General features: G+C 40.9%; 1 protein-coding gene across 3 annotated transcripts; it reads right to left on the bottom strand.

Annotated features, from left to right (window-relative positions):
• Window positions 1-8514: 8514 nt before the first annotated feature.
• On the bottom strand, window positions 8515-13368 carry LOC113159907 (adhesion G-protein coupled receptor G5-like). Of its 3 annotated transcripts, XM_026356901.1 has the most exons (17): window positions 13184-13368; window positions 13012-13089; window positions 12859-12924; window positions 12580-12750; window positions 12308-12343; window positions 12145-12192; window positions 11879-12017; window positions 11632-11791; window positions 11415-11543; window positions 11200-11310; window positions 11077-11116; window positions 10877-10974; window positions 10663-10784; window positions 10318-10583; window positions 10149-10239; window positions 9754-10037; window positions 8515-9638 (listed from the first exon to the last, which is right to left on the bottom strand). In XM_026356901.1, the coding sequence occupies exons 1-17, from the start codon at window positions 13266-13268 to the stop codon at window positions 9520-9522; spliced, it is 2043 nt and encodes a 680-aa protein (XP_026212686.1). In that variant the 5' UTR covers window positions 13269-13368; the 3' UTR covers window positions 8515-9519. The 3 variants fall into 3 exon arrangements, with proteins under 3 accessions (XP_026212686.1, XP_026212687.1, XP_026212688.1); XM_026356902.1 differs by lacking the exon at window positions 12145-12192; XM_026356903.1 differs by lacking the exon at window positions 12859-12924.

The raw sequence follows: 13368 nt of genomic DNA, 5'->3' as shown, positions 1-13368 counted from the left end.
GATTGTTTACACCACCTGTATTCACCATATTTACGTTTTATTATATTAATGTTGTAATCTTTTTTTTTTTTTTAAGATCTGGAGACTTTGCATTTGTGCTCAAAAGTTTCAGTCATCAGAAAGTGTATCTCAAGTATCTGTCAGGAGGTACACTGAGAAAACAATTATTCTGCACAAATGCATGCACTCCTTGCATGCTCTGCTCTGTGCAGGGTATTCAAGGTAAAGTCAGTGTCATTGTGAGTGAAATCATTGCACTTCTGAACCCCACTGAGTGAGAATGAGCGTTATGCATTTTCTCATGACAATTAAAAAAAGATGAAAGGTTGTCATGCAAACAGTTCTCTATTAAACTTGGGAATAGTTAACCCTACATGCATCTTGTCTCTTGATGCCCCAGAAATCACATCATCTTTAGAGCATCTGCTCACTTTGGACATGGTACAGGATGTTCCTGTTTCTTCTCTATACTTTTTACCGACTCACATATTTATAAGCTGTTTTGACTCTGTCTCTTTGTGAGAGACTGTCCCATGCTGGGATCCCTGCGTGGGGGGGCAGCTGAGCTGGACTGATCATTGCTGAGGGGGCCAGTAGCTCAGCCACAGGCACACTGAACATTATGTCCAGTATGAATACTATCAGCGGGATGCTCTTCTCATTGTTTAATTGAGTGGATAATGTTCCGTGATTCCCTCTCTTTTGCACTTTGATAAGTTCCACTTGAGCAACTTGGTGCATTTTAGCATCCTGAAAATGAAGCTGGGTCAGCGAGCGGTCGGGTTACCCCCGTCACTGTTCCAGTTCTGCTGATGAGCACAGGCACAGTCCTCAGAAGAGTTCATCCACTGCCCGTAGCCTTGAGGAGCCTTGCCGTACAGTCTTACTGATGCTGACATAGAATCATCCATATTGTAAAACATATTGACAGATGAGAAACAAGTAATTTATTGTGATATCGAAACACAAAAAAAACCCAGAAGTACATAAGGGAAAACAAGCTGTGTGTGTGGCTTATTTTGGGTTTTTGTGCTTTAGTGCTGGTATCCAGGGTTATAAATTTTGGTAGAGGTCTCTTTAGTTACTTTAAATTTGCACTACTTATGGTGGCTTTCCAGCTTTATAAGAATTCGTGCTGCTACTTTTAGAAATAAAATCACGTCTCTCGCACTTTTGCAACTCCTATTGCTGGATTGACATCGACAGACCCACAGCTGCCCCAGTACTCGCCTTGCTGCTGCTTCAAGAGCACAGTGTGTTTATGCTCCTGTCCAGTACGGCAGGAGTGATCACAGCTGTTGGAGCAAGCTGACGTAAAATAACAGTGTGATACTTGGAATTGGTGCAACTCCAGCAGCCTCTTGCCTTCCTTCAAGAGCGAGAGTTGTCATATTTGGCTTTGGCTAAAAGACGGACGTGACCACCTCAAGGGTCAGGCCTTTTTCTGCATCAGAGAGCTGCACAGTGTGGATCTCACATCAACACAGAGTCTAAAGGACATGTCCACCCTTCAAGCTCAGGCAGTTTCTGCACCACACGTATGCTGTAGCATCGTTTCATGAAAAGCACCCCTTAGTTGCACTATTAGCATATCCGGGTCCGCTGACCTTTCCTGCTGCTGTAACAAGCTGTACAGGCATGCATAATAAAAATTCATAAATATATATATGTATTTACAATGACTAAATCACATTCGTCTCCTCTGTTTAGGATTTTGTCTATATAAGGTGTGTTCTATTTGGTGCCACAGTCATTTATAGAAGAATGTAAACACATAGCTGTTCGCAGACTAATGCCACTAGATGTCCTATTGTTTGAATGTCTTAGTTCCCATTAGGGAAGATTATCTACTGATCATACTATGAAATGATCCATTAGTCACTTTGTGGCATGTTTTACATATTTTTAATCCTCTCACAGTAGAGAAAGTCCTTGTTGCCAGAAGAAATTGTTGGATTCTTGTTAATTTGATGAACAGTCCCTGAAAAAATTCAGTCAGCGGGGAATAATTGAGTCTGTTTTTGTGACCCTGCAGGCGTAGCTGGAGTGAGTGGCATTTTAGACCAATTTCACAGACGTGCAACGAAAACCAGTATTGAGCCTGTATGTCATATGGAATGATACGCCTTTTCCTCCCCATTCGATATGCTTTGGTAATTCATGGACATTATTATAGGAAGAGAGGAGCTGCATTTGAGACAGATGTGTAAACTGAATCTCATATTTTAAAAAACGAAGAGCTTGACAAATAAGGAGGTCGTGGTATACTTTTAATTCTAGTTTTTGCAAGATGTAATCTACCATCCCCAGACTCCCCACTGAAGCAGGCCCTGACACAAGCAACCTTTAAGTTGGACCTTTTTTTTCCCCTGCCCCCATATATGCTTTGCTTTTCCTAATTTGTGTTACACTCACCACTGAAGGTGAGACATTTATAAATGTGTAGTTCACGATTTCTTTACAGAAATGCAGGGGCTGCCTCACAACCAAACAGCTGAAGAGAGAACAGTCTTGGAGTCGTTCACAATGTATTCCATATGCTCACTTAGAGGCCAAGAGGCACCATATACCTCACATCTGGCATGGACCACCTATGCTAGCTGACATATTCCTCTTTAGACCATCAGATGGACTGATTATCACTGGAAGATGATCTCCTCGTTCTTTAGTGTTTGTATTTATTTCAGTTTAGACAATGAGTTCATCTGCGAACAGAGACAATGGACATGATTAGTGTTTGACCAAAACATTTCTACTATCGTTAGTGAGCAACTTGAGCATCAATTAATTCTACATTGTACAATTCCTGTGAATTGATTAAAAGAGGAAGATTTAACATGATGGAGGAGGTCTATGATCCAAACTGCTGCATGAAAGTAGGATGTGGAACACGCTCATCCACCATCCTGATATCCTCATTACAGTCATGTTTCCATTACTTTTACTGCTATGCATCTCTATAGATGTAGAAAATATGTGAATTTAGTTTCCTTCAAGCCATTATGGACTGAAAAATAATTCAGAAATGTGAGTGCACTGGATGTGAAATGTCCAGTGAAATGTTGGCAGTAGTGATTTTCGTGAACGACTAACCAAGGACTGGACAGATCTGACTGCCGATGCTTTGCGATGCAGACAGCGTGCCAATCTGAGGTACACTAAAGTTACCAGAGTTGTTTTGTAAGACTCTTGGACTCTGAAAGGTCAACAATAAATCTTACCTCTCACTTTTACACTATTGAGCAATAAGGAATTGCTCCTTTTGTCTCTTTCTCCCCCTCTTTTGCTCCTTCGCTGTCAACCCTAATTTAGGTTGATGGGGTGGCTCTTGCAAGACACATGTCTGGGCCCCTGCGTGAGAAGGCTGGCTCACTCTTGCTGGGCTTGTTTTCTTTGCGTGACCATGTCCCTCCCTCTGTCACTTCTGGAACCTCCCAGAAAACCCCCCTCCTGACCTCATTCATGCCCTCGTTAGCTGGCATGTTGCTGGTTTATTTGCTTTGGCCAGCCGCCCATATAAAAGGCACATTCTGTCTATGCTCAGGGAGGGGGTCATATTAGAGCCGAGCAATGGCAGAGGTGTTGATGGAGGTGGAGACAATCCAAGAGGGGGGCTGCAGGATGAGCAGCTGAAAGGGCTCTGGGCTTTGAATGTGCATGGTGATGTGTTAGCTGGTATTTTGGTGCGTGTGACCTCCCTGCTTGGTCAAAGGGAAATATGCGCCACTGTAACTGCTTTTGAGGAATGACATGCACATGCAGGTCACTCAGAGTTTACAGTCCCACTCGCCATCCACAGAGAGTGCAGAAGAAAAGAGAGCATGGGGATCGTGGCAATGTGTCCAGGTTTCACTTGTTCCCACTGATGCAATCCAACAAAGGCTCACGCAAACAGTCATGTCGCCGCACATCTCTCTTGTCACATTTCCTCTATTGTATTCTGAGTGGGTGTCACCAATATACAGTAGATGGGAGCAGTGAGCAGCAACACATTTGCTGCTTGTTAAGCAGCTCCCAGTGAAGTAGTAAAGTTTTAAGTGACCATGTATTAAAGACACACAGCAGTCTGTAGCAGTCTGACAATGCATGATGTGTAGTCTACTAAGATGCTTGTTTTATTTTTTTTTTGCATGCTGTTTTAAAAGCTTATTGATTCACATTAATTCTACAAAATCCCCCTGATGATTTCTGATGTGCAAGTCGAACACATTCACCACTCCAACCTTCACATTACCACTACTCATATGTTGGTGTTTGTTGTAAATCTGACGTGGGAAATCGTCCAACATGGATGTAATTTCTGTGTTGGATCTAAGACACTGTATCCAAGGCCTGACCGAAAGACCTTGAATTGCCTGTTACTGGCTTCAATTGGAAATCCCATAATCTCAGGAAGAGAAAAAGCGGCGTAATGTACATATGCGATTTTAAATGTTACATTAACTAGATAAAGAAAAACCAGGAGAAAACTGCATCTAGCACATCTTGTTCTAACTCCCTAATACCCTATGCGTGCATTGGTTGTGTTCACTCTTGAGTATTTTGTTTACCATCTCCATTGCATAATGGAGATAGACCAGAACAATGTAAAGCGAAGTTGAATATAATTAGAGTTACAACACTGTGACTCCACCTGCTGCAGGTTTAAGCACATGGTAACCGTGACACACAGACATGAGTGTATAGACTGAGGAGCAGGGAACTGTGGCTGACGTGACTTCCTGCTATTCCTCTAAGACGGAGAGGAGGACGTGGTGAACAGCAGCAGAATGAGGCTCATAAATCAAGCAGGATGTTGGGACAGCAGGATAACACACCCTGACATAGTCACAAGTATGTTCCAGATTAACCTCTGCCACTGGCTTCAGTCAGTACCTCTGGTGGGATGGAATTACTCGGCGCTGTCTGGCTCTGGATGCTGGAAGTCATGCTTCTGGACGCTCCTTGTTAGACACCAGGAACTGCGTGTCATGCTGCTCCACATAAGTCCACATAACTAATAATCTCAGCCCAGAGTTGTGAAATGTTCACATGGGGATTTTTAAAGACATTATTACTGACCGCGTTCTGCTTCACAGCGGTAAAACCCATCTTTCATTGCATGTACTTAATGGACACAATTCAAAGTAGCATGTTAGGAAAGATTTATTTGCTCCAAATGAATACTCATCAAGCCTAAATTATGCGGTTTGTCCAATACCATTGTGTAGAAGAACTGGACCACATATTGGGACAATACACAAACTACTTAGAAGAGCCACATCCTAATTTTCTGAGGCTGCCATAAATGACAATCAAAATAAAATAAAATAAAAAAAAAAAAAACAACCTTCCTCTACTTCCAGGAAACAAACTTGTCTGGTGGTCCCTCACATTAAACTGCCACTAACCCAAATGCAAACACAGACAAAAACAAAATTTGATTAGAAATGGCACGAGAGCGAGAGCGAGAGCTTCCTGTATCATTCTCCTCGTGTAACTTTAGGTCATTTATTTACTTACGTAGTGTACTCACACACTTGGATGTGTAGATGTGAGCACTACTGGGTGATTATCGGCTCCCTGTGGAGTGAGACAGTGCTTTTTTTATGCTTGGGAAATAGTGTCGCTTAACTGAAACCAGATCCATGTGGGCTCAGAACACATACTGTACATGCTATAGACACATAGTCACACATGTGCAGCACGCTAGTGCCACACACATACACACTGTATACAAACTGTGCACAGTGCTCAATGTTTGGACACAAGAAAGAAAGCAGTTGCAGTTTTTAGTTTACAAATGCAAATTGCACATCAGATTATTTAAAATAATAATAATAATTTACTAAACTGATGCAACATTTGAGATTAGATTAGAAACTGTTACCGCCGCCCCTACAGAGAACCTACTGCGTACTGTAGATGCTACTTATCAAGTGCTCATTTCCCCTGAATATTTTGTTAGTCTGCAGCATTAAAACAGCGGGTGAATCAGTTTTTGCAGTAAACTCTTCATCATTGTGGGAAGGCCCGCGCCATTTGTGTGAAGCAAATACCGCAACTTCGCCAAGTGTGAATTTTAAAGGCCAAACGGCAGCCAAGTCAACAGCAAGCAAACTAGGCGCAGTGTGAGTGAATCCAGACGGCTTTAGCTTCTTAACCCTCTGCTTTTATGTCTCTAAAGTGTGCGACCAAGCGAGTAGTTATGAGGTCTGTTTAAATCCTGCTTGAGTGAGGGAATACTTCAGTGAGATGCTGTGTCTTCTAAGAACGAATCATGATATAATGACATGTACGGTTTCTCACGCCTAAATTACAACCACACTAACAATTAATCATATGGTTATATGTAGATTAGATTAGCTCTGCTGCAACTCTGAAGGTTACTGAAGGTTACTTTCCTAATGGGTTGATTCTAGTTGTTCTTGTTATTTGTCCCCTCTGATTGTGTGATATCGCAAAATGACTTCTGCGATAAGTGATTGCAAGTGTGATAAATCTTGAGATAGTTGACGGACGGAGAGAGTTTTACTCTCAGACATTCACAAGGATGAGGAGCCACTAAGGTTTCGGGGAGGCAAGGAGAGTGATCACCATAACGTGCTGCTTCCTGCTGCTGCACATGGCGTGAGAAGAGGAGACAGGCAACTGTGTGGAGGAGAGGCTTGAAATGCAGCCGCTGATGAATACCAAAAGACAAAGCTTGAACGATCGAGGACTCTGGCAAGACAGTTCATCTCAATCAAATGCTGCGTGTGCATTTACAGCCATCTGGTCAACCCTCCTGAATTACAACAAGGCGGCGTGTTGTCAAGGTCAGTAACCTGAAAGCACCCTGGATTGTTTTCCCCCGTTCGCTCCCTTTTTGTGGTCACTGCAAAAGTAATACAATTTCCCTGACATGCTGCAACCACTCCTCATAAATCTGTGCATTAAACTACGGGCCCTCAAATATGTAAGCCTAAGTGCTTTGAGTCTGGGGTCCACATCGTGACACGCAAGGAAGAGGGGGTGCTCACAGGTGCCCCCTCACTGAGACTTATGACTGGTGCTCCCCCACTTTGTTGTCACGCAACTGCTGCCCCGCGCCTGATTTTACTGCAGCCAGCAGGGAAACTTGACGCTGCAAAGGCCCCAGGTCCACATCAATTTCACGAGCAGTTAGTAGGAAATAAATCATTTCTAGGATTTATGAAACAGGAGAAGGCAGATTGTACTAGTGTGTAAGTGGGTTGCCTTAACCCCCCCAATGCAATTTTAGGAACACGAATACATGTGTTCGTAAAGTCTACTTTGAGTATTTTTGTCAAAAATTTGTCAGGAATGAAATGGTCAGTTTTTGATCTGCATGCTAACTAAATGCTATAAATACTGTACATATCTGTACATTATTAGGTTAAATAAAAATATATACATATATACATGGTTTGTAATTATATTTCCTGAAGACACGTTAAGTTCCAGGAACAAGGCCTTGGGCTTTATAGGTCACTTGAGATCTGCAATTTGGCTTTTACAGGGAAGGACTCGGCCCAGACATTTAATAAAACACACCAGTAAAGCCAGAGTCTGTTTTCCTGCACCTGAAATCTGTCAATCATTAAAGCAAACACGGTCAAATTTGTGATTTTTATTATTGTTAGAAATCTAACATCAAAAGGAATCTGAGAGAAGAAGTATCACGCTGGAGCACTTTTTGTTTCCTTCTGTATTACAGGGGCAGTGTGTTGTGTCACTGGGCTGTTTTACAAAATGTGGAAATGCATGCCGACGTGTGTCTCCAAGCCACTACTGTACATATGGTTTAAGACTGAGAGCAATTAAAAGTGTTTTCTCAGTTTCCCTACACTAAAGGAAACACATCTACACATGTTAAAATTTTATTCTGGTGGCCACATTTTCACTCTGGGAACAGACAGTTTTATGGGATAGCGTGAAAATTGGACATTCTTCACCCTTCTCATTTAGAAATCATCTAGATTGATGTACTTCCCAAAAGCCTCAACATGAACAGGCTTCCCTTCATACTTGGAGACGTTAAGATTAATGTTTTTAGCAAAGCAGCGAAACCACACTCCCCGATCTGTATGTCTGTGTGGGAATCTTTACTGAATTTTGATTTTGTAAAATAATGAATAAAAAAGCAGCGTTGTTGATCTTCGGGTCAAATATATTCATGTTGGAATTTCCACCTTCATCATTTGCCACAGTGTTGTGATTTGTAATTGCTGCTTGCATAGTAACCTCAGTTCACTGATGAAGGCTCTGCTGCTGCTTACCCAGTGGGCTCCAGTGGACGGACACACACAGGTATGACATAAAAGCCTGCTGTGCGCTGCGTGAAAGGCCTTTTTTCAGGACAGAACAAATCAGATGTGTATAGTGGTAATTACCCAAGTTTTTGGCCGGCACACCGTGGTCATTTAGAAAATTAATCAGTCATAGATAAATAAACAGGCCTTCCTCTCTGAATGTCACTCACCAACCCGACACACGCAGAGTTCTGCACGAGGAAAGACTAGAAGTCTGGTGTCTACTTAAGCTAGCGTAACTTTATTGCACACAAATAGGCTATAGACAATCTCTCTTGGAACAATTCTTACCACATTTTATCAGATTAAACCTTGACAAGCCTCTGTCACGAATTATGAAGTAAAACAGCACAAAAATAAGTGGAAATAGCGAAGGAGGCAAGTATGAAAGCCAAAAATGATATAATATGGTTAATGAAGCAATGTCTAATCTGTTATGTACCCGTGTTACTTTAAACAGAATAATAAACTGATTTTAATCATCTTAGAAATGTGTAATTTATATTATTTAAAAAAAACAACAATCACCAGTTTAAGTACTAAAGGATACAAATACAACATAGAAAGAGGCACATTCCAGGAAGCAGTTTTATCATGGCCGCATGCCCTCAGGACTCTTATCACTATATGTAACAATGAGCTCATTTCTTGTTAGCCTGCACAGTGGATACTGCTCTCTGTAGGCACAACGTAATTATCTGCAGGCACGCAAACCACGAGCTGGCCCCCAACACTGCACAGACAGCGAGGGACAACACTTTACCTGTCCTAAACTTTTTTTTCCCTGAGTTTTGCAATTTTTAGTTTGTACAACAGCCACATCAGCTATAAATGATCCTATTTTTCCTAAAGCTGTACACTTTATAGCATATCTATGAAGCTTTGATCTCTGCAGAGTTGACAGTGAATAAGACAGAGCGTCATTCAGCAGCACAAATGACTTCCAGGACATCAATCCAACTCTTCCTCTTCCATTTCAGTATTCTTCTCAGTGATGTTAATGCAAATAAGCAGTTTCAGGACGTGGTAGTCACTCAGTCAAAAGCATGAGTCGTTTAACGGGGAAGAAGAACAGGAGGAATGAGAAACTTTGCAGCAGCCTCTTAGCAGCTCGAAGGCAGAGAATCTACTTAAGTATATTACAGAAAATGCTGCCATCTTGTGTCTAAACAATGTCAGGTGACAGAATATTTTCTGGGCAACTTTTGAAAGACACATAAACATCTTATTTAGGTGAAGACACATATGTGTTCGACGTAGGTGTGCTGCTACGGTCGAGCGTCAGGTTTCTGCCATCTCCAACTATCTTGCTGGTATTGTAATAATAGATGAACAGGAAGAAACCTGAAAATAGAGTTGTTGGGTTACAAACATTTATCACTCTCAGACTTTAAAGGCATTTGTACTCATTAATGTTTGGGTGAAGCTCTGATTGTGGTGCATCCCTTTGGAGATCTACCTTGAAAGGAGTTGAGGATGGTGAAGATGTAGTAGGACGGTATGAGCAGTGGCCCGTAGCTGAAAAAAGCAAAGGCCCAGGTGATGCCGAGGAGGATAAACAGGCTCAGGATGGAAAAAAAATTAGTCTTAGCTGAGATGTTGTGCTCAACTTTCCCTGCTGCCGGCTTAAAGGTAACCATCAGCCGCACAGTTACGATGAATATGCTAAGGGTGAAGATGAATACTATGGCATAATAACCAATGTTCACCCCCTGTTGGATAATGGCATCAGAGATCCAGCACCTGAAAATCAGAAGAAAAAAAAGAAGAAGCTCACAGCTCTTCAAAGCATCTCGTTAATATGGGACTTTTAAAAATGGCTTATTGGACATGCAGGCGACTAACATGGCTTACATTTTTGACGAGTTTCCATCATCTGTATAAATGACCATGTAATCATATTTGTTCAAGGCAAGCAGGCATATCACCACTATCGCTGGTGTGGCTGTAGAGAAATTCTCTTATGGTTATGTGGAAGGTATAAAAGCATAAAGACACTGAACTCTTGGTTTACTTCTCTTACCCCATCCTGTGATGTGCATGCAGAACATGTAATGTTTGGTTTTATTCAAAGACTTGTGCAGATTGAAGTACATGTGCAGAGCCTCTACGAGAAACCAGGAAAAAGTAGCCAGCATGGAGTAGTGCATGACTGCAGCTGTCACCACACATGCAATGCCGCTCCCAAGGTTGGCAATGCTCTCGTTCACCAGGAAGGACAAGTTCAGGACGAGCATGGCTATGAAGAGGTTCATCAGGATCTTGGTGGCTTGGCTTGCTTTCCCTTTTCTGTGGAGTGAGTTATATTGTGAGTTGTATTTAAATACAATACATTTCATCTTTAGAAATATGTGCCACGAACACTTACCTGATAAGACAGTGCATGAAGAGAGCCACAATCAAGAAAAACATTGACAGGCCACAGCCAATTGATGTGATGTAGCTCAGAGACCTATAATCAGCAGCGCTTATGTTTGTAGGTGGAGGTGACTGTTTATAACAAGAAAGCATGAAATGTCAGTGATACTGGTACTGGTAGCTGAGTTAAACTGGGTTTGCTTATAATAGCTTCTCTGTCTTACCATGAGTAGAGCAAAAAACGTTAGATGAGAACACTGGCATGTGATGCTGCCGTTGGTCTCCACTGTTTTACAGCCATCTGTGATCCAGGTCGCTTTTTCTACAAAGCCAGAAGATCAAGAGGAAGATGAGACAGTGTCGCTCAATCTCCTTTGATTCATTAAAGTCAATTTTAAGAATTAAAATTTCATTCTTTCATTACCTGTGCCATTCCATGACCTACAAGAAGCAATATTTCCCATCTAAATGTGTATAAAAGAGAAAAATTAGTATGTTTATTCTTCCCTAACCATTGATGAAATGATCATATCTGCTAACGTTTTACCTTGTTCACTTCAGTGTATAAAATGTTTATGGTTTGGTTTAGATGGTTTATTGGTGCTCCCATTTCAATACCCACTACTTCATTGTTGAGAAAGAAACTTTTGGGATCGTCCTATTGAGAGTGAACAGTTTACAGTTATGACAAGCAAAGAAAGCGAATGTAAACATCACGTTCATGTGAAGCATGAAAAAAAGAATAATTAAAACACTTTTTACCTGTTTCATTCCTGGAAAAAGCAAAACTCCAGCAAATGAACCATTTCTGTCTACTGCCATGCTGCTTGCCTCTGCGGGGATGAACACCAAAGACGGAAACTTTGTATCTGCATTACTCCCCTCGACAAACTACAATATAAAATAACATGGCAAAGTTATGGAAAAGGTTGGTCATTTATTACTATACAATATTACTCTCGTGTCATGTCAAGCATACATTCATATCACCCTGTGCTGTAATGCCAACAGTGATGCTTTTGCTTTCTTTTACGGGAGGGAGTTTAGTCATCACCCCAGTAACATTGCCTGCTGTGATGGTTGCTGTGTTAGCACTGCCCATCTTTTCCAGCAAGTACGAAAGATTCTTCATGATCTCTCTGTAAAAGAAACACAACATTTCTTTCAGCACGTAAAACTGATGCCTGTAGTAGTTTGTTACTGACATCCATAGCTGTGATACTTACACTGCTTGCTTAGGGTCAGTAGTGTCAGTGGCATGTAAAGTTATTTGTATACTTGATTTGTTTCCTTGTGGATCATATATCGGACAATTTATTGTGTGATTAGGACGAATGGTGAAGTTGTAGTAATTTTCTGATGAATCTATATATCAAAACACACACATAAATATACCCAGGCACAAACAGAAACATTTGATTTTCAGTTCGTATCTGATTTATCAATGAAATTATTACTGAGATATGTTTTAAATGATGTACTGAATAAACACCTCCAATGTCCGGACAAAGGTCTTTGCACAATCTGATATTCTTCACACCTTTAACACATTAAAACATTTCACTATCAAACAGACATCCTGTTAACACTGTTACCACGGCTGTCAATTGCATGCTCATATGGAAAGTTGGAGCTTGGTTAGATTTGTCATTTACCCGTCTGGAAGCAGTTGTGAATGTTTAAAAGGGAATCTGCAACAGAATCAAAAGTCTATAAGATAACAGGAAGAGGAAATGTTTCAGAAAAATAGAGCTTTTTGACCAATAGGGGGCAATCTCTCTTTGCTTTTGAAGCATTATGTTGACTTTAATCAACCACATTTTAGAGGAACTACGTTTTATTCTGCTGGAGTATCACTAGAGTCAATTTTTTAATTTGTCCAATTCTTTTTTATTAAAATACTTCACATAGCAAGGTGTAGCAGTACCTGTTTTGTTGTAGAGCGTTGATGGCATACACTGGATATCTTTTAATGGTTGCATCGCCAGAACAATATCCTGGTCGGTTAGGATGTGTTTATTCAGAACAATTCTGTAGATGTCGTCTCCAAGTGGTGTTACAGTGAAGTTGCAGTTGAAGCCTGTTTTCTGACAACAATCTAAAATTGCAAACCAACATAATCTCATATTAATCTAATCACCAACAGACACAAATGTGCGGTTATTTCTAGCTGGTGCAAATTAGACCGGTAATTACTTTATTATACCTGCGTTTGCAATGTTTTCCTGGTAAACAAAACAGATTTTTTTTCCACTGAACTCATAGTTGAAGCCTGAAATGTGATGTGAAACTGGTGTTTATTCTGAAACTGCTTTGAAATGTTCAAACTGTTTCCTTTCTGTAGTGTTGTCACATTTACCTGAAGGAAAATGACACTGTGGCTCTGTGACATTGACAAAACTGACAAACAAAATATTCTTTCGTTCGCAGGTCTCTCCTGAAAAAAATAACAACAAATTAAAGGCCTACATGTTCGGATCATGTGATGCTTAAAATTAACTTTTGTTAAACATACAGCTTTGTGTACTTACCCAAGCAGTTGTAGAGGAACGTCCCATACATCAAAAGTATCTGCACCAAAAACGCCCAGAAATGCTTTAACTCCAATGGGAACATTATTCTACACAGTAAAGACAACTTGCAGCTAGTTAATTTTCTGACCACAAACGTCTGGAATAAAATTATATTCCACAGCACCTGACCCGAGTGAGGTGCT

Source organism: Anabas testudineus, chromosome 12, assembly GCF_900324465.2.
Source record: "Anabas testudineus chromosome 12, fAnaTes1.2, whole genome shotgun sequence".
Classification (NCBI taxonomy): Eukaryota; Metazoa; Chordata; class Actinopteri; order Anabantiformes; family Anabantidae; genus Anabas; species Anabas testudineus.
Note: the sequence above shows the minus strand (reverse complement) of the source record. Positions and strands in the feature narration are given on the sequence as shown.